Raw genomic sequence first — 19,666 nt, 5'->3', positions numbered from 1 at the left:
TGTTTTGAATAATGAGTGTATATATTTTCAACATTAATTAAATTGCATTTTTTGTGATTTTCCAAAAGATAATCACAATGAGTTTTGTACCAAAAAGGTTTTAGTGCCTATCTAATCTTCAGAAGAATTATTGTAGTAACCATTCTCGAAGAAATTCTTGTGTTAAACCCGATAACAATTGTTTCGTAATGATATGGATCTTAAGTTACTCGTCTCACCAACTTTCAAAATCTTCTTCCGATCCAATATTTTCGCCCATTAGAGGAACTGTTTCAAGTGACAACTACAAAAATCCAAAATATGAAATTGGTTTGTACAGAAAATTATTTTCAGGATTACCTCACTCATTACGACCCAGTTTTGATGATTAGAATGAATGTTAACACGTAAGCGTTGAACAGTTCCTAAAGTATGCCAGTCAATATTTCCCTCTGCCAAACCTGACTCATCAAATTTTCCTACCATAAAGCGAAGTATAAATTAAGGGATCTATTCAAACGTAAATCGCTTCATACCAACGACTAGATAGTCATCTGATGTGACGACCAGATTTTTTATCTCGATGTCCGACGACATCAGTAGAATTTCAACCGTGGCATCGCTCAACTTGTTTGTAGGGTATTCGTAATGACCGGTTCCTATTTTAAACCTAAACAAGAACAGAACGTTAAACCTGTTAAACCTTGAAATAAGAAAATCGATAAAGAAACTTGCTCCCTATAAATCTGACCTTTTTAATAGAACTGGCTGGTGAAAAGTAAAAACGACGGTGTCTCCGTTTTTGGGTGGCCTTGCCCAAGCAATGCTGCCTTCTTGATACAAGTAGCTTATTTTTAAACGAAATTCATCCATAGAAGTTTCAACGATGGCAGGGGGATTTTTATCTTTCGATTCCTGGAAATTTCAATCAATTTTTCAGATTTAAATTTGGTTTAGCGTGTTTTGTGTTAAGAAGGGTTGACATTTTACTAGGCAGGCTGTGCTGAGTTGAGCTGAATGGCTCAAACTGCTGTAGAAATTGCTTAATTTGTCACTGATTCCATCCGCTTCTCGTTTAACAGAGATGTCCCAACTTGTCTGGCTGTCAATCATCGAATACTTCCCAATCGACTGTCGCAAAACGCAATTTTCCTCTTCAATCTGAATTTTCTTTAGCTCTTCCTGTTTAAGCTGTTGGTACTTTGAATAAAACATCAATTGAAAATGGTTACCCTGGTTAAAAAACATAAAACAAACGTCTATTACCAGTAATTCTAGATAACCCTTCATGTCGCCTACTTCCGCCAGCAAATTCTCTTGTTGGGACTTTGCCTTGGATTCTTCATTGGTTTCTTGGAGATTAGCGACGTTCTCTGCTAACTGCTGCAACTGATTAGCTAATTGATTTAAATGCATAAGGGTACACGGCTCGTCCCGCTTTCTGCTTATCTGAAGACAAATAATTTGGAGAAATAATACAAATTAAAATATGTTCAACGAATCACGTCAGTCCGCTTACAGTTGAAAGAGAAAACCTCAAGTTGCCTATTAGTTCAGAAATACGGGACACGATACTTTCCCTAGATCCATAATAGTCTGTCACCACTTGAAGAGGATTTGCTATGAGTCGTTTGGTTAGATTGGTCATGGCGCTGCGATACAAATTCAATCTTATATGCAGTAGAAAAAGGAATTAATTATATATTGACATTATACTTCAGCATTCCATAAGAAATTCGGTATGGCGAGGATAACAGTGTTGTTGTTAAATTTGGGTTCTCTCTTATTACTGGGATGGAACTGAGCGCATGTTCAATCGTGGCGCAGAGTTTCGCCATTCGTGGTGACACTAAGGCAAGAGCTGAAGAACCTTTTAAAGATATAAAGTTCGACGTAATAAGTCGCTGTTGCGTGTATACAACCAACAACAACCCATATAGAGGCTTTCTCTATCACATGAAAGAATCAAACATTCACTTACTTGGGAAGCTGCATGCTACCATGAGCTCAGCAGACTGAGGTAAACCAGCTGTACTGTGTTTTCTAGTATCCATTTTGTTAGAATTTAAAAAAGCAGGACGAGGACGAAAGAATAATACTTCTGCCGTCTAGGTTCGAAGCATAAAGGAACTTTGGCTCGTAACTTTTGTATACTGATATCTAAACAAACACTTGGAAAAGATGCCAGTTGGGTTGTCAAGGTCGTTAGTTCACGAGATTCGAGTACTTGGTAACTGCCTCAGTAGAAATGACTCAGAAGAAATGTCGCTTAACGACAACTTCACTCAGTTTTACATTTCACAATGTCCAAAAACCGCCATAACGATTGACCACATGTTTGTTGCTACATCCCTTAGGCTTAACAGGACTAAAGGTGTGATTGGTGTAATTTTTTATTTTGGAGGAAGGACGAGCACGGTTGAGGACAAAAATCGCAGAAATTGGTCGATTTTTTTCTTATTTAAAGATAATCATTTAAATACAGTAACTTTGTCGGAATGTAGATGGCGCTTCTGATACCACAACAAATGTCACTAACGTGTGGAACGTTTTCAGTAAATTTGGATTTCTCATATCTGTGTTTTTAAACGTTCGAAGTATTAATCATGGATTCTGAAATTAAAAAAGGTCCCAAAAAGATTGAAATATCATCGAGTTCAGTAAGTTTTTTTCAGGCATTCTACTTTTGTTTCGAAAGGATTCTAGTATACATATTGGTTTACTTTGTAGCTGGTTGCATTGAAAGCTGAATTATTGAACAAGCAAAGTCAAGTTCAAAAGGTAAAAACCGACGGTTTTAAGACTATCAGAAATCGCCCAACTAAAAAGGTGGTTTTAAAACAAAACAGTGGTGTGGAACTAAGAGCCAAACGTGATGAAGAACAGATAGCAGAAGATCAGCCAACTTTAGACAAGGTAAACTTTACTAGTTAAACCTTCATTTTTAAAAATTGTGAGTAAATCGTGCTATTTATTTCTAGTCACGACTTATACTGGAGGAGAAAGCAAAATTGTATGAAAGACTTTCGAGAGACAAAGCACTTTTACAAGAGGACACAATTTCTGAAGATCAGTCTGTTTTTCTTGTAGATTTTCAACAAAAAGTTGTTGAAAACACCATCAAAGAGAAACGAGCACAGAGTTCAAAACATAGCAAAACGCCAAGAAGAGAAAGTTCTTCATCCGATGATGAGGCTGCTGGAGAGGAAGAATATGCCACCACCAACCCTGAGGAGGAATGGTACTTTTAGAAAGCATTTAAAAAATAATTCTCCATTAATAGGATTTTCTTGCAGGGTTGACTATGTAGACTCATTTGGGAGAACTAGAAGATGCTTAAAAAAAGATCTTACAGTTTTTCAAAAGCAAGATGCAGAACTAAACAAACAACCAGTTGCTTCAACAACATCTGTGTCGTATGGGAATTTTGTTGCAGCTAGTGTACAAGTCAGCAATGAAGAGCCAAGCATACTGTCCTTAGACGAAGAAGCCCGAAAACGTCAGAGACAAGTGTGGGAAGAAGAGGAAGAGAAAAATAGGGATAAATCCAAGGTCCACTACCAAGACATCCTCTATCAAGGTAGGATCATTCCGATTTATTTTTTTCATGGAAAACAAACAAATCGAAAAACTGATATTTAAAAATTAGGTCTGTATTCCGTATTCCGCATTTGTTGTGGTAACAACATTAAGTTATTATAGCGTTATGATTGTGAGAAGCATTTGATTGAATTTAACTGTTTAACCATCATTTGTACAATTTGTCGGTAAAATTAAGTTTGTTTTGCAATCGAAAGATAAGCATAAGTAGGCATGATAATATTAGCCAGTGGTCCGATTTTCTTATGGATGAATTTGACTTTCTCGTTGAATCCATCGGCCTGAGTCGCGATGTCGTGTGGTGTAGTTTATCAACTGCCGGGGTAGTAGTGCTGCTCGGTGCAGCACTCGTTGTAGTTTCGATTGTTTCCACAGTCGTCGCGACGGTTGTTGTTGTTGTGGAAACGGTAAAATTTTGCATGTTGCATCGGTCAGCTTTGCAGTAGCAGTACTTCACCCGATTGGCTGTTTTACAGTCGTCAACTGAAATTCTGGAACAGGTCTTGGCAATCCATTCTTCTAAAAAATCGTGATTTTAACCAAAAAGGTCACCAATCAAATTTTTCCAATTGTCTAATTGATATGTATCTTTTGATTTCCCCAAATGTAGCAGACTCCCGCCATGGCATGACATATTAATAATTGGCACTGTCTACTCGGAATGTTTCCTTTTTATACAGTTTTTTTTTAAATCTTGATAGAGAAAATAGTGAAAACAGGTCGTATTTCAGACTTAGACAAATTAGGAATTGAATTCATTACGTAGATGTAAACTTACTGGTTTTTTGGATATGGCAGCTAGAACTTTCAGGCGGGCAAGTTTTTACAATGGCGCTCTCGTCCGTTGCGTTGGACTGGCTACAACCGATCAAAGTGGACTCGTCTTCGGGAAAAAGTCGACGTATCTCTTTAGCGATAGAGGCATCCTCGTCGGATGGCAGGCACACGGCGCATTCCAACGCAAAAGCTGTCACACACACAAAAAACGATAGTTTTTAATCAAACCTCCCAAATCAGTTGTGTGTGACCTTCTGTGGAGAAAGAAATGCCATCCCTTGTTTCTTTAAACCCGTTTTTATGACGCGGGAGGAACGAAGAGGAGTAGGAATAAGGAGTGGGTGGGTGGTGGGTCAGCGACGTGACTCTTAATGTCAACCGAGTAGGGAGTTGAAAACACGTTTAATACCAAGGACCGGACGTTCGTTCAAGGATAAACTAAGCGAATCGAATTCACTTGCCTTGTCTTGTGATGCACAAAGTGATGGTGGCGACGAGGAAGAACAGGCAGACTCTGAAGAATCCCATAACCATTTATATATTTTCTTTGTTTAACTTGGGCTGGCACAGTGGCTCGGTTGACGATCCGTCCTCTGTCGCATCTATACCTGTTCTGTGCAGCTGAGCAGCAGCTGAGACAACTAAGGTTCTCTCCATTGGTAGCCGCCTCTCCGTCGTTCGTGATTATCCAGTACGCTTTGCATATAGTCGGGCGATTGTTGACAACAACCGGTTGCAGCGTGTTATTCTTTTCTTTCTTGTGTTTGACGGAAAACATCTGGAAGACACCATCATGAATAGATGGCTCCTGAATAAGCGCACGAGTGCGTCACGATTTGAGGAGGCAGAATGCGCATCTCCATCCATTTTCACCTTTAGAGGGATTTTTTTTCCTCTCTCACCTTTGTTGCCCGATCGATTCGAATGCTCTCACGTCCCCCTCACTCTTTGTAGTTCAGGATTCTTCCGTGGTTTGCATAATGGATAGGGTTTCCAGTGCAGTTTTATCTCTAACGTAATACCTTCCGTCGACTGACGCCCACCACTGTCAATCGAGCTTAATTGGCGGTGACAAAAGAATGAGAGGATAATTGTGGCAGCAACGTCTGTTGAGGGGGGGAATTTTGTGTTTTTCTCTCTCCTTTTGTTAGCCAGCACACAAAAGCGTTGGGTGGAAGATATCGGGTGTACATAGCTCCCGCCCATATCCTTCTAATTAAGAATGGGGAAAATGGCTGTTGGAATGTTCTTTTCTTTCTCTCTATATTCCGTTCCATCGTTTTCCGGCATGAAAATTGAAAGTAATGCTTGTCCGTAGCGGAAACGCCGTTTCATTGTTTACCACCAGGCTCGATTGTTTTGTAAATTTGAATAGCCACTTTCAATTCGTTACGTACTGACTACGCTAACGGCTCTTGGATTTGTTAGTGGCATGCAGAATTTGGCGGTGTGTAATTAATGGCATTTCTGTTGTTGTTTCTCTCTGTGTGTGCGTGCAGAGGCTCGACAGCATGGCGTGGGTTTTTACTCGTTTTCCAAGGATGAAGAGGAACGTGCAAAGCAGATGGAGGAGCTGGAAAGAATTCGAAAATTGACGGAGGCGGCCCGAGCACAGACAACTCAAACATCAGCAGATAAACAATCAGCGTTGGAGGCGCGATTAAAGAAAGTTCGGGATCGCAAACGGCAAAAATTGGGCTTACCTCCTTTGAGTATAAGAAGTGTGAGATTGATGGGCGTCTAAAATGACTGTAATTTGTTTATTTGTCTGCTTGTATTTGCAGAAGAACATCCTAAACGTCTGCCCACACCTCCGGAGCCTGAAGCCCCGCCCACTACTGACAGCGCAAAGGAAGCGGAAGATAACTTGAGAAAGTCGGCAGCTCGAGGATTGCCTCAATCTGCCAAAATCAGACCTTGGGATTTTGGCAAAGAAGGTGTCCCCAAGAAACCTGGTACTAATGTGTTTATCTGAGTCTCTTTTTTAACGAGTAGATTATGTTACGGTTCTCTTGTTTCATCGAATTCTCTAGTTATGACTCAGAGCAGCTGGGTCGAGAAGAAACGGGAGGAACGAAAGGAAGAATTTGCACCTCCTTCCGCTTTCACGGAGAGTACCGATACGTCAAGGCCGAGGAAGTTCGCTAAGCATCAAGATCCAATTATAAAAACGGAGCCAGTGATCAGCGAGGATTCTATTATTTCTGGATTGGCTTTCATGAAGCAGATGCAATTTCCCAGCAGGTCTGGCGTACAGCCATCGCCTCCCAATAGATATGATGGGAAAAAAGACGTCGTTGAAGAAGAAGAAGAAAACGACGATGATTTAATGCCTCCTGGGGAGACGGACGAACCCCACGTAGCAGAGCCTTCATCTAGATGGCGATCAGTGCCAAGTCGAGGAGCTGAAATTGCACCACCCTCCTCCATGGACTATTACAACAACTCGTCAGCACGAAGAGGCGTGTCTAGCCACCGGACGGATGTATCACAGTCATTCAGTGTAGGTATCAACCAACGGAAAAATGCTGGTGATGACAACTCGTCACCAGCGAAAGGAGCGACTCGTCCCAAGTGGGATTTTTCTCAATAAGACATTGGACACCATATGCTTGCTCACAATATACTACACCACAAATTGTCCCTGAAGGGTTATATTGTCTGGTTACTACTACTACCGGACACACATTAATAGAGGAGCGCCCTTTTCTTTTATTGACAAGAGAATGGTTGAATTTGAAAATGAGGACAACGGATGGCCAGTTGGATAACGGAGTTTTCGAAAAAGGCGATTCGAAAACCCGTGCATCCTGCAAATGACTCGCCCTAATTCTTGTTTGATCAGGCGGTGTTAACGTTCGACAAATGACCTAGAAAATCAACTTTCAACATGTCATAGATCCATGTATTAGAGGCAGTGTCAAGAAGTCGCGACTGTTATTTTTGTTTTTCAGAGGACGACCGAGTAATCAAAAGGGAGTTTAGCAAGTCCGGCATTCGGTAAAATAAAAACTGGAACAAATTATGTAATTATATTTACTTAGGTACAAGCAAAAAAATTTTTACCGCGCATTCATCATACATCTACACACTGTGGGCTAGATTCAACATTCTAATGCAATTGAGTAAAAAAGGGATTAAAATAGGGGGGACCGGAAAAGAGATGGTGGAGGCCGAACTCGAGGGATATGGGGAATGGTTGAAAATTTTAGGAGCAAAACTTACACATAACAGGGGATGGGAGAAACAATCGATTATGAAAAGAGTAAAACATAAACGGACGCGGGAATCAAACGGATGCAAATTTATGCAATACAACCCAAAGTTTGAAACAGAAGAGGAGGAGGATTTGTCGTCGTCGTCAAGTTTTTTTTTTTTTTTCATTCAGCACAACAATTTTGGAAGAGCTCGTGTTGTGGGCTTCGTGAGAACAGACCCCACAATATTTTTGTTTTGTTTCAAATTAACTGTGGGCTGCCCTCGCGTCCGGTACGGTATTGATTATTTGATGCCATAGCGCACTTTGGCAACACACTATTGCAGTGAGATGCCATCTTCAATCATATAGTCTTAGTTATTTGTTTCCTAAATCTTTCCTCTACGCCCCACGACCTTGTTGAATTTTGTTATACACAGCACTTGAACGAATGATTCATTACGATTTGTGATTAGATGTTAACCACGTTAGTCCTTCATACAAGCCGTCGCCTGTTGTGGCACATGCTGGCTGGACGTACCAGTTCCGATCACGAATACGAGTCAGCCCCAGTTTTTCTTGAATTTCGTGTGGTTTCATGGCTGTCAACATGAAAATGTCGTGAATAAATTGGGGTTCCACAGTCTCAATTATAATAATTGTAAAATACTCACCATCCTGGAGGTCTTGTTTATTTGCAAATATAAGGATGATGGCATCACGCATCTCACGATCGTTTATGATCCTATGAAGTTCTTGTCTAGCTTCGTCAATTCGATCTCGATCTGCGCAGTCCACAACGAATATCAAACCTTGGGTACCAGTATAATAGTGTCGCCACAGTGGGCGGATCTTATCTTGGCCACCAACATCCTGCAGTAATGATTCATATTTTAGTGTTGGGTTTAGAAATTTGATGGGTGAGGTCAAAAGGAACTAGCTTACCCAAACATTGAATTTGACATTTTTATATGTTACAGTTTCAACATTGAATCCAACGGTGGGAATTGTTGTGACTGACTGTCCTAATTTCAGCTTGTATAGAATTGCTATTTTGAAAAACAAAAATAATAAGTATAACTTGGAAAAAAACCAATGCTATCAGACAACACATAAAATTCTTTATCTCACTTGTTTTTCCAGCTGCATCCAGCCCCAGCATGAGTATCCTCATTTCCTTGTTTCCGAATATTTTGGACAGTATTTTCCCCATTCTCCTAATCAGCTCACTAACAAGCTGTTTTACAAGAAAAGAACTTTATTTCAAGCAACAAAATGACCCTGTCAGCCACAGCCATATAGTTTATCCACATCTGTAGAACTGAAGTGTCAAACTAGTTTGGTAACTTTTCAGTGACATTTGTGGCAAAAGTTGTTATCAGAAAAAAATAAACAGACTTTGCTCAGTCATTTACAGCATACTAGCTAACATACTATTATCAGATCAGGTTTTCCACTTACTTTAATGTAGACTCAACAATGACGTTTACTGGAATTTTAGCTGTAATATGGAAGTATTTTCGAAGGCATTCCTATGAACCGGAGTCGTTATTTGCACAAACACTATTTTGTTTTTGATGTGAGCACTAAGAAATCGATGGAAGGCGTTGGAAACAGGCGAAAATAAATAGTTTCTTTGCTTCTTCAGATAAAAAGGCACCTGTCACTTCAGTTAGCCGCCCAAACACCCGACCCGGTCTTCCCGATATCTTTGCAAGTCTTCAGAAGATCCAAAAAACTCGGGCCTTCCAATGTAATGAACAGACAGAATAGTACTCCTTGCATCTCACCAGATGGCTTTTTTTTCCTTCTTCCAATTTTGGTGACGGCGGCGTCTGAAAACAACTAGCTATTTCAGACTTTAACACATTCCACTCAACTAATCAATTATTTCTATTATTACACTTATTCAAGTGGAATAACGAGAGGAATGACATACACACACCAGTGTAATTGAGCAGATGGAATTCCAACACTGACAGCCAGTGTCCCCTTTTCTGCCCACCTTCTGATCCGCCCACCCAAGCTTCGATTTGATTCGATTTCAAAACCATTCCCTAACCGTCAACGTGTTCCCTCCCACATCTTTAAAATGTATTATTGAAACAACGAGTGATAAATTATTTTATTATAATTTTTAATGCAGGATTCATTGGTTCGAAAGGGGAAAATTTATTTAGCAGTTTCTAACATTTCTAAAAATTTGATCGGCAATACGGCAAGTGTTTAGTAGCGACGTCTATAATTTCAATTTAAGTAGCGGTCTCTGGCGTCAAGATTACGAAAGAAAAGTTGAAATTCATGAACACATTTTTCTTTTTAGGTTGCCGGAAGTCGACAAAATGCCTCAAGCCGGATCCCTATCTCCTCCCTTAACCCCCCGCAGCAACAGCTAACAGGTTGTCTCGGCTATCAAAGTGCATTTAAGGAAGCTGAATTACTCATTTTACAACTGAAACATTTCACCATGTAAGCCGCTAGCCGTAGTCTTTTGTTTTTTTTCCAAAAGAAGCATATTCACCATAAATATGTTCATGGTTTGTACATAGTGTTTCTATACAGTCACCGCCACCATGTTATGACGTTTTTTTGATGGATTGTTATTTCTTGTTGTTGCTTTTCGGACACATGTGTACTTGACTACTCAAAAGATTTGCTTTTCTCCCACAATACTTATTACTGGTTAGGTATTTTTCTATAAATAAGCACACTAGTGCTTGTTGCCTGGAAAGATTTATTTTAGCTCCTTTCTTTTATTACAGTACAAAACAGTTATTTATTAAGAAATAAAATGGAGACATCGAAGTAGAATTTCGAAACCGCACATTATTATGCTATGACGATAAAAAAAAAGCGGTAGAACCACCAAAAATATTCGGTTAAACTTTCGAGCGGATATATTTAGTGGAATATAGCGTGAGGTAAATTTTGAAGTGTGTGTCTAATCGATGTCCTTGAGTTCAATATCTTCGACGATCCGGTGAAAACTGCACGAAGTCATGCGGAGCTTTGAATACTTTGGTGTTTCGAAACAGTTGATAATAAGCTGAAACTCGTAAAACCACCGCCATTGCGATCAAATAGTGCGATGTGTAAAATCTAGCTACGACATAAGTAATTTCCTACAAAGTAAGTAGTAAGTAGGTAGTTGCTATATACAATAAATGAGTGATTTATTGTAACGTCATAATGAGGTCCAAATTCCTAAATTCCGACATTAATTTTCTCAGATTTATTTCGTGATTCTTAGGCACTTCAAGGTAAACGAGATTCCTCACGGTTGCCAATCCCTGGATAGAACTTGGCGAAAGGTCTCCATGGATTTTGGTCACGGCCTCTTTATCCTGATCCTGCTATCAGCTAATAAAACTCAGATAAAACTATCGTGTTTGCATTGTGTTGCCTAGAAGCAGCATAATCAGATTTTCAGTGGATTACAGCAACATCAATTGCTGGGTACTGGTCACAGTCTGCAATAACATGTCATACAATATTACGTGCCATAGGAGACGGCAAAAGTCACGTCATTCTTTATTTCAATTTAAGTTCTTAGATGGCGCAGTAGTCGTCTTCAATTTCATTCGCCAACAGAGGACTCTGCACTCTGGTGATCCGATGAGTGGCCCACTGGCCCTGAATAGAGTATGCAATGGCAACGAAAAAAACATTGAGTGAAAATTCAGACAACAAACGCGTGTATATGGTCGTTCCGTATTAAGATTAAGACAATTTTTTGTGAAAATGTCGTCATCCAAAGTGGTCCCTATCCTTTCAACCGCGGGTGCTATCCCTGTGAAAAATGACAAAGGGGAGATATCTATGCAAAAAGTTAAAGTCAATCGTTACGTATCAGGCAAACGACCAGACTACGCTACTACACATTCATCTTCAGATGATAGTGATGAAGAAGAGTTTATCAGACCAAGAAAGCAGGCAAGAGGAAGACCAGTAGAAGAAAGGTATTAAATTATTGATTGTAGATATGTATTTATATGCTTGTATATTTAAAAAATTTGATTAAATTGTAGTCCTGAAAAAGAATGGGACGAAACCCCAGATCTTCCACTTACTGCTCACAGTGACAGAAGATTAAAACGTCTTTTAAATCGTGAAGTTGACGACCATAGAATTGAAAGGCATCGTCATATCCATGAGCCTGAAATTATTGGAACAGAAGAAGATGAAGTAACACCTCATTTAGAAAGTGAAGAAGTAAGTTTTAGCAAAAATGCCCGAAGATGGGAATCAAGTGAAGAAGAGGATGAGGCAGAAGATCTTGATGAAGATGACATTGAGCGCAGAAGAATGATTGCACGTCAGAAGGCTGTTATTAAACAGCAAGAAGAAGTAAGTTAATATACTTTGTAGTATGATCATTGATCAATTCAATTCAATTGCAAATTTTGTTGTAGGAGTTGTTGGCAAGAGAGGAGGAGAAGGAAAGTGAGGAAGATGAAGATGACGAAGCTTCAGAATATGAAGAATATACAGGTTTGAAATAAAAGTCCCTTGATGTGAACAAGACTCTAAATCTGTTGTGTTTTTTATCCTAGATTCTGAGGAAGAAACGGGTCCAAGACTGAAGCCCATCTTCGTTAGCAAGAAAGAACGTATAACCATAGCTGAGAAGGAAAAGGAATTGCAAAAACAAAAGCTTATGGAACTTGAAGCTAAAAAGCTTGCCGAAGAACGTCGCCGCTATACCTTAAAGGTAAACCATTTTTAAATTTATACACTTTTTGAACTAAAAAAGCATTAAAAATCTATTAAACAGGTTGTTGAAGAAGAAGTCAGAAAAGAAATGCAAGCCAAAGACGAAAAAGACCTTGAATCAGGAATCTTGTCGGTGTTGACGGATGCCGAGGATGAAGAACTCGAATACGAGACCTGGAAATTACGTGAACTTAAACGCAATAAGCGTGACCGAGATGAAAGAGAGGCAGAAGAAAGAGAACGACAAGAAATTGAACGTATCCGTAATATGACCGAAGAAGAACGGCGACTGGAATTCAAGAACAATCCAAAGGAAGTCACAAACAAGGCACCAAAGGGCAAATATAAGTTCCTACAGAAATACTATCATCGCGGTGCCTTTTACCTCGTAAGTTCAGCTTTTAAAGATATTTGGGATTTTAAAAATAATTTAAACTCTTACTCTAACAGGACGAAGACAAGGAAGTTTTCAAACGCGATTTTGCTGTGCCAACTCTTGAAGATCACTTCGATAAGACTGTTCTGCCTAAAGTGATGCAAGTTAAGAATTTCGGTCGCAGTGGTCGAACCAAATACACACATTTGGTGGATCAAGATACATCACAAGCCGACGCACCGTGGGCCACGCATACTGCTCAGAATTTGAAATTCTACACACAGCATGCTGGTGGAGTAAAACAAGTGTTCGAAAGGCCTGCTTTGAAGAAGAACAATAACTCGGGTACTTGAGTTGTGGCACTGTTTTTATATTTGAAATTGAATTTTGTAACAATGTCTCATCTTTGTGGTTGATACATGCAAACCATCAATCGTACGTGAATTAAACATGTTTCCAGACATTCAATGTATCTAAAGGAAGGGGTAATCTTTTTTTTTCAGTCACTGCTTGTAGTAAAATTTTAAATCTTAGATTACCCTATACTTAGTAGTTCTCTTCTCTGCTGGTCTTTGTCTTTCTGGTCCTGGCTCCTTCTGGGCTGAGAAAACTTTTTTCGCACCCGCTAGATGTGCTGTGTACCGGGCTGGGTTGGGATGGGGTCATGGGGGTGTAAAAAGTTACACTAAGGGATAGCTCGAACAGTCGGACGCCGGCCTAGAAGTCAAGTAGGCCATGTCAGGATATTGTTTTGGGTCACGCCTATTGCACTCCGGGGTCCGGAGCGCTCTAGTGTCATAAGTGGCTATTGCAATCCGGAGTCCGGAGTCCTCTAGCGTCAAAAGTGGCTATTGCACTCCGGAAATTTATGGCGACGAATGGCAAATAACGACTGATTCTGTGTTTAACATAAATACCATTCAGCCTGAGTTCAGAGTCTGTCTTTCATTCAAGCTTCAATTATAGTGTGAAAGAAGAGGGAGTTATGCACTGATCTGTGGTTTCACCTTTGTTACAATATCGTACAACAGGTCAACAGCATGTGATGAGTTTTTGAGATTTCCCCAAATGAAAAACAAACCTGATGGCTTCAAGAAATTAGTGTTTGACATTTTGAAAAAAAATGTATCATGTTTGAAAAGTGAGATTTTACTTATTTCATCTATAAAAGTTTTAAGGTTTGCAGGATTAGGGGTTTTCGCTATTTCTTTACGTTTACGACCTGATCATGACTTTATATCACATAAGAAGAATGTTCCTCGATATCATTTAATAATGAAAGAAGTTGAGTGTGTATAAACAAAAACAGTAGGTTTACTTTCTACTCAAATTTAACACAATATATTTCACATAATAAGTTCAATTCTGGGTGTGTATACATGAGACTACATAATAAGGTATTTATTTTTTACATTCGTGACAGAACCATTCGTCATCGTCGAGGGGAGATAGATGTTACAAAATAGGAAAATACTGGTAGTCAAAAAGAGGAGTGGTTAACTTTGTTTATGATTATCTCCGCGGCGTTGGAACCTAAAGCAACCCATCATCAAAGGACAAGGCGCTTCCATATTCCGCTCTTAAAGGATCTTTGATTGACGCCGCACCATGTGCCAATTCTTTCCCCTCTTAAATCAATTACTTTTTCATTGTCAGTTCATTCATGTGATGACAAAGCACCGAGTGAAACTGAACACGAAAATACCAAGTATTTTTTCGCACTCACAATTCAGTTAAAATGTCTTTTGATATTCTCACTATAATAAAGTAAACTGCAATTGCATGTTAACTTAGTTTTGTATTGTTTTGTTTCAAGATATGAAAGACGTGTTTAGCTGTTAGTTTATTGGAATAAGAGACACGGGCATTGCATGGTTTATAGCGTGAAATCAGCTGAATCACACGTTACGTGTCAATCAGCAGAAATAGTGAGTTGCTGGTCAATGCGTTTGAAGGTCACAAAGAACCCCTCGAAGCCCCGTTCTGAGAACTCCGGCTCGACCTTCAGGCAAGTAGGGGGGCGACAGAGGGTGACTCACTATGTCGTGTGTTTATAGCGTGTTTAACAATCTAAATTATTACTTTGAATTTAATGATCTCTGTATAATATAGCTGAATCCCACGTTACGTGTGAATCAATCAGCAGAAATAGTGAGTTGCTGGTCGATGCGTTTAAAGGTCACAAAGATTAAGAACCCCTCGAAGCCCCGTTCTGAGAACTCCGGCTCGACTTTCAGGCAAGTAAGGGGCGACAAAGGGTGACTCACTATGTGCGTTTATAACGTGTATAAATCCTTACACTGAGCAAATAGAGCGAGAAATTGAAATGGTTAATAAGAAATATCACCCTGAATTAAAATTTTTATAAATTCTACTTTATTCCTGTTGCAAGACACTTAACTATATTTACAATTTGAATTTTAAGGTACTGATTCAATGTTGGACATTGTACTCTAGCTAAGTTAACGATAACGAAATAAAAGTTCTTTTTATACACTGACTATTTTTATTTATTAGTGATATTCAAATATATTTGATTGTTATAAATACATTTTATTTGAATTTCCAAAGAATTCAAATCTAAACCATTCAAATTTCAAAACACAGAAACAGAATGCCATCGGTCGCCAAATGAAAGTACTACATATTTCCATTCCGGAGTGCAATAGCCACTTTTGACGCTAGAGGACTCCGGACTCCGGAGTGCAATAGCCACTTTTGACACTAGAGCGCTCCGGACTCCGGAGTGCAATAGATTTTACCATTGTTTTGAATTATTTGATTTTGGTAAGCAAATGAGTCCGTTCACGCAATAGTTTGCTTTTGTTTCTCGATTGCCTTACCTGTGTTATCCATGAGTTAACGTACGTTGTACGTTATCTCATAACGTGGTTGAAACAAAGTAAATTCAAGTCAGTCAAAGGAAATGTTTGAAAAGCCCATGTACATACCTAGATCCTAGATCACAGTGGATCACATATTTGGTGTAAGAAGTGAGGCATGCATGGATTGTTTGGCTGCATTGGATTTTCAATTTCCCTTGCTAAATAAATAGTGATTCAAGAAGATTTCTTCTGTTTGTTTTTATTAGGTCAAATTCTCTCCACCACGTAGCTCCAATGCAACACAGCAAGTCTAAACTTTTCAGTACAGTGGGACTGTTAGAGTTACCTCTGCTCGTGAAGAATCCAGCTATTTAGAACAAGTACTTTATGAAGCAACTCAAACATTCAGTGACCCTATCTATGTGAAGTGCCAGACACAATGTTGGCCTAAAATAAAAATGAATTCCAACCTCCAGTCTACATGAGGAATTGGCATGGACTACACTTAAGATCAGGAATCAAAATATCAGTGTTGACGGAATGACAGTGAAGATGCCAATGCTGGTGTTAAATTAATGGAAGACGATCCAGTTTTGGGTTACATGTTTCAGATTCTTCGGAGAAAAAAGTTGAAATTGATAGCTTTTAATCCTCATTCAACATCTTCCACAGGTAATATTAAGTGAGTTTTAGCAACCCCTGATTATCATAAGCTATAATATCTGAGGCAGGTGATTCCTGCATTGCCGTTACAAACAACCGTGGACATGGATTCATTAATTTTCTTAAAACTGTGTCATTAGGTGAGGTAAACCAATTAACTATGAAGAGTATCAGACATATTTATTTCTGTATTTCTTAGCCAGGGGATGGGTGGAAAAAGTTTATCAGACAGAATGATTGTCGTTCGCAGTCGTTCGGCAGGTTCGGCTGGATCTGTGTCAATTGGAATTCAATGGATTCGTTAACTTATTAAGTAACTAGAGCATAGAGTGCCAGAGATAATCGAAATCTCTTTGTATTTCCCCATGACTGCTACCAGACCATTACAATTTAGATTTCATAAAACATAGGTATTCTTGCTTATGAACCAAAGGATCTTTTCTGAATATTGCAATTTTGGTGGTGTACCCTGCAACAGCATGTTTTTATGGCTGTTTTTACTTCGGTTTAGAAGGCAACCCAGCTAAGAGTTGGGTAGAGTTTTATTTCTCATAGGTAAATTTGTGTAAATTTGTAAATACCGTAGATGATTTCCTTGCCCCATTTCCACTTAAGAGTTTCAGTGACATTAAGAGTGTGAAGTGAACCACCGGCAATGTGTATGTACATTTACCAGATCTGTACATGAAAACATATGTACATGCGTACAGATATATAATAGGAAATAATTTTATTTGTTTAATCCATATAGCCAATAATCATTTTATTCTTTGCAACAGATGCGCAAACACAAATGTTATGAATTTCGTTTTGGGGTCAATGGAGTTGGCGCTGGTTGCCGTTACTGGCGTTTTGCGACGTCTTGCTATCAGTTTGGAAGAAAAGCTCTGGATTCTAGGGAATCCTCCGAGGTAACCTTGCAGTCAACATACATGTGAGGAGTTTTCGATTCGTTAAAATTTGTGCATATCTTCGTTGTGTTTTTTGCATGCAAATCAACCTGCAGACAGGTCGGCCAGTTTGTCCCGACACGATGTCCTTCTCACTTGAAGGTCACGAGAAACATTACGTAAAACTGGCATGCGGTAGTGTAGAGGTTGGGTGAGAATGACACGTGTTTCATCATTATCAAAGAAGGTACAATAGCCGCAAGGATAAGCTATTTGGTTTTCTTTTTGATATTGGATGTTGTAGACCCATCCCCAGCCACGTCAACCTGCAGTCTAAGGAAAGGCCAGTTTTCCTTCAATCGAAGGTCACGGATGTCATTACATAAAACTTGTCATGCAGTGGTGTAGAGGTTGGGTGAGAATGAGACGTGTTACATCCATTTGGTTTTCTTTTTGATATTGGATGTTGTAGACCCATCCCCAGCAACGTCAACCTGCAGAAGGAAAGGCCAGTTTTCCTTCAATCGAAGGTCACGGATGTCATTACATAAAACTTGTCATGCAGTGGTGTAGAGGTTGGGTGAGAACGGGACGTTTTGTATCATTATCAAGAAGGTAGAATAACCGCAAGGCTTGAGAGGAGGGGTGAGAAAAAGTCGTATAAAAGGCGAGAGAAATGTCGACAGGTATCAGTCGAGCGAGTATCTCCGACACGGTAATAACTGCTGTGTACTATTTGCCATCAGCTGCATTCTTCATCGTATTATCAGTTCTCAATCATGGGTAAATTTTCTGTTGTTATTTGGAGTTATGTATAAATTTCTATTTTGTTTTCTCTTTGTTAACATGCTAGATATTTTTGCATATTAATTGTTAAAATAATTATTGTTTAGTCGTACATAAGGGCAAGGATAAGTCGACAGGGATTAGTCGAGTGAGCATCTCCGACACGGTAACAGCAACTGCAGTGCACCATGTGTCACCAACTGCATTCTTCGTCGAATTGCTAGTTTAAATCATGGGTAAAAATGTTTACATGGAAATGTGAATCGACTTATTATTTATTAACATGCAAGTTATAATGTTCAAATGATAATTTGTCTAGCAAACTATGGCCTCATGCTGCGGTTTTGTGTTGCAGCGTTGATGGCTGGGTCGGCCACTGGTGTATCGATGTTTCCTGGGTATGGCGGATAACAAATTGCAACGCCGCCACCTTACTACACAACATACGACACGACCAGTTGCTACACCGAGGCCCCCAAGTACTGAACCAAGGCTCCAGATTATTATACCACAACTTATGCTGCCCCGAACTACTTACACCGAATCCCCGCAGTATTATTCTTCCCCTAGCTACACTACAAAAGGGTCGAGTACTACGTCGAGGCTCCCAAGTACTACATCGCCACGGCACCGGAGTACAAAAACGGTCGAACACTACACAGAAGCAATCATGGGTAAATATGTTTTTATTTTTTCATGGAAATGTGAATCAACTCTATTATTTTTCTAATTGCAAATATGTCAGTTATTATTGCATACTAATGTTTAAATCATTTGTATAGTAACTATGGCGTTGTGCTACTGTGAGTGTTGTAACGTTGATGGCTGGATCAACCACTGGTGTGCCGATTTCTCCTGGGTATGGCGGGCATGAATAATCCGTAGCAACCGGTTATTGCACTGGGCCCCCAAATACTACACCACCAAGGGTCCGGAGTATTACACCACAACTTGTACTGCCCCGATGTTACTACGCAGAAGTTCCGAAGTATTTTTCTTCCCCGAGTTTCACTACCTTCACCACGCCGATTACTAAACAACAACGTCAACAACTACTTACCATACGAAGGTCTCCAGTACTACGCCACAATGGCTCCTGAGTAATAAACTTCGACCTACGATGTTCCAGCTAACTATAATAATGCCCCCATGTATTATTCTGTTCCCAGCTACTACACCGAGTATCTAACTTATCACACCACTGAAGCGCCCAAGTACTGCACTACAACCTACGTTGATCCAGGTTAAACCACGAAGGCAGCGGAGTACTACACCACGAAGGCAGCGGAGTGCTACACCACGAAGGCAGCGGAGTGCTACACCACGAAGGCAGCGGAGTGCTACACCACGAAGGCAGCGGAGTGCTACACCACGAAGGCAGCGGAGTGCTACACCACGAAGGCAGCGGAGTGCTACACCACGAAGGCAGCGGAGTGCTACACCACGAAGGCAGCGGAGTGCTACACCACGAAGGCAGCGGAGTGCTACACCACGAAGGCAGCGGAGTGCTACACCACGAAGGCAGCGGAGTGCTACACCACGAAGGCAGCGGAGTGCTACACCACGAAGGCAGCGGAGTGCTACACCACGAAGGCAGCGGAGTGCTACACCACGAAGGCAGCGGAGTGCTACACCACGAAGGCAGCGGAGTGCTACACCACGAAGGCAGCGGAGTGCTACACCACGAAGGCAGCGGAGTGCTACACCACGAAGGCAGCGGAGTGCTACACCACGAAGGCAGCGGAGTGCTACACCACGAAGGCAGCGGAGTGCTACACCACGAAGGCAGCGGAGTGCTACACCACGAAGGCAGCGGAGTGCTACACCACGAAGGCAGCGGAGTGCTACACCACGAAGGCAG

At 40.2% G+C, this 19,666-nt stretch overlaps 5 protein-coding genes and 3 long non-coding RNA genes across 12 annotated transcripts; 5 read left to right on the top strand and 3 right to left on the bottom strand.

Moving 5' to 3' along the window:
- Positions 1 to 2: 2 nt before the first annotated feature.
- Positions 3 to 2,105, bottom strand: LOC124189973. Its single transcript, XM_046582487.1, has 9 exons — positions 1,961 to 2,105; positions 1,696 to 1,849; positions 1,499 to 1,631; positions 1,246 to 1,428; positions 970 to 1,179; positions 731 to 894; positions 516 to 649; positions 340 to 458; positions 3 to 283 (listed from the first exon to the last, which is right to left on the bottom strand). Exons 1-9 carry the CDS (start codon positions 2,031 to 2,033, stop codon positions 215 to 217), a joined length of 1,239 nt encoding a protein of 412 aa, XP_046438443.1. The 5' UTR covers positions 2,034 to 2,105; the 3' UTR covers positions 3 to 214.
- A 231-nt stretch (positions 2,106 to 2,336) lies between these two features.
- On the top strand, positions 2,337 to 6,999 carry LOC124189970 (coiled-coil domain-containing protein 174-like). 2 transcript variants are annotated; one of them, XM_046582481.1, is made up of 8 exons: positions 2,337 to 2,423; positions 2,484 to 2,639; positions 2,710 to 2,895; positions 2,961 to 3,220; positions 3,276 to 3,559; positions 5,856 to 6,077; positions 6,141 to 6,311; positions 6,390 to 6,999. In XM_046582481.1, the coding sequence occupies exons 2-8, from the start codon at positions 2,586 to 2,588 to the stop codon at positions 6,947 to 6,949; spliced, it is 1,737 nt and encodes a 578-aa protein (XP_046438437.1). In that variant the 5' UTR covers positions 2,337 to 2,423; positions 2,484 to 2,585; the 3' UTR covers positions 6,950 to 6,999. The 2 variants fall into 2 exon arrangements, with proteins under 2 accessions (XP_046438437.1, XP_046438438.1); XM_046582482.1 differs by lacking the exon at positions 2,337 to 2,423 and having other exon boundaries at positions 2,464 to 2,639; positions 5,856 to 6,068.
- Positions 3,612 to 4,968, bottom strand: LOC124189974. The gene is made up of 3 exons (XM_046582488.1): positions 4,818 to 4,968; positions 4,358 to 4,546; positions 3,612 to 4,098 (listed from the first exon to the last, which is right to left on the bottom strand). The coding sequence occupies exons 1-3, from the start codon at positions 4,888 to 4,890 to the stop codon at positions 3,728 to 3,730; spliced, it is 633 nt and encodes a 210-aa protein (XP_046438444.1). The 5' UTR covers positions 4,891 to 4,968; the 3' UTR covers positions 3,612 to 3,727.
- A 367-nt stretch (positions 7,000 to 7,366) lies between the features above and the next one.
- Positions 7,367 to 9,606, bottom strand: LOC124189975 (ADP-ribosylation factor 6). The gene is made up of 5 exons (XM_046582490.1): positions 9,014 to 9,606; positions 8,684 to 8,789; positions 8,498 to 8,601; positions 8,227 to 8,425; positions 7,367 to 8,154 (listed from the first exon to the last, which is right to left on the bottom strand). Exons 2-5 carry the CDS (start codon positions 8,763 to 8,765, stop codon positions 8,012 to 8,014), a joined length of 528 nt encoding a protein of 175 aa, XP_046438446.1. The 5' UTR covers positions 8,766 to 8,789; positions 9,014 to 9,606; the 3' UTR covers positions 7,367 to 8,011.
- A 272-nt stretch (positions 9,607 to 9,878) lies between these two features.
- LOC124189971 (microfibrillar-associated protein 1-like) lies at positions 9,879 to 13,104 on the top strand. Of its 2 annotated transcripts, XM_046582484.1 has the most exons (8): positions 9,947 to 10,089; positions 10,803 to 11,008; positions 11,099 to 11,511; positions 11,581 to 11,899; positions 11,965 to 12,043; positions 12,106 to 12,263; positions 12,327 to 12,653; positions 12,716 to 13,104. In XM_046582484.1, exons 3-8 carry the CDS (start codon positions 11,294 to 11,296, stop codon positions 12,992 to 12,994), a joined length of 1,380 nt encoding a protein of 459 aa, XP_046438440.1. In that variant the 5' UTR covers positions 9,947 to 10,089; positions 10,803 to 11,008; positions 11,099 to 11,293; the 3' UTR covers positions 12,995 to 13,104. The 2 variants fall into 2 exon arrangements, with proteins under 2 accessions (XP_046438439.1, XP_046438440.1); XM_046582483.1 differs by having other exon boundaries at positions 9,879 to 10,021; positions 10,803 to 11,511.
- A 305-nt stretch (positions 13,105 to 13,409) lies between these two features.
- Positions 13,410 to 14,424, top strand: LOC124189965. The gene is made up of 2 exons (XR_006872738.1): positions 13,410 to 13,949; positions 14,065 to 14,424. It is a non-coding gene; the product is annotated as an uncharacterized LOC124189965 (long non-coding RNA).
- A 986-nt stretch (positions 14,425 to 15,410) lies between these two features.
- Positions 15,411 to 17,260, top strand: LOC124189964. Its single transcript, XR_006872737.1, has 3 exons — positions 15,411 to 16,138; positions 16,198 to 16,269; positions 16,909 to 17,260. It is a non-coding gene; the product is annotated as an uncharacterized LOC124189964 (long non-coding RNA).
- A 355-nt stretch (positions 17,261 to 17,615) lies between these two features.
- LOC124190197 lies at positions 17,616 to 19,080 on the top strand. Of its 3 annotated transcripts, XR_006872903.1 has the most exons (6): positions 17,616 to 17,802; positions 17,913 to 18,041; positions 18,125 to 18,284; positions 18,359 to 18,479; positions 18,588 to 18,905; positions 18,975 to 19,080. It is a non-coding gene; the product is annotated as an uncharacterized LOC124190197 (long non-coding RNA). The 3 variants fall into 3 exon arrangements; XR_006872902.1 differs by having other exon boundaries at positions 18,161 to 18,479; XR_006872901.1 differs by having other exon boundaries at positions 17,617 to 17,802; positions 18,125 to 18,479.
- Positions 19,081 to 19,666: the final 586 nt, after the last annotated feature.

This window comes from Daphnia pulex, chromosome 3 (assembly GCF_021134715.1).
Source record: "Daphnia pulex isolate KAP4 chromosome 3, ASM2113471v1".
Taxonomy (NCBI): Eukaryota; Metazoa; Arthropoda; class Branchiopoda; order Diplostraca; family Daphniidae; genus Daphnia; species Daphnia pulex.
Note: the sequence above shows the minus strand (reverse complement) of the source record. Positions and strands in the feature narration are given on the sequence as shown.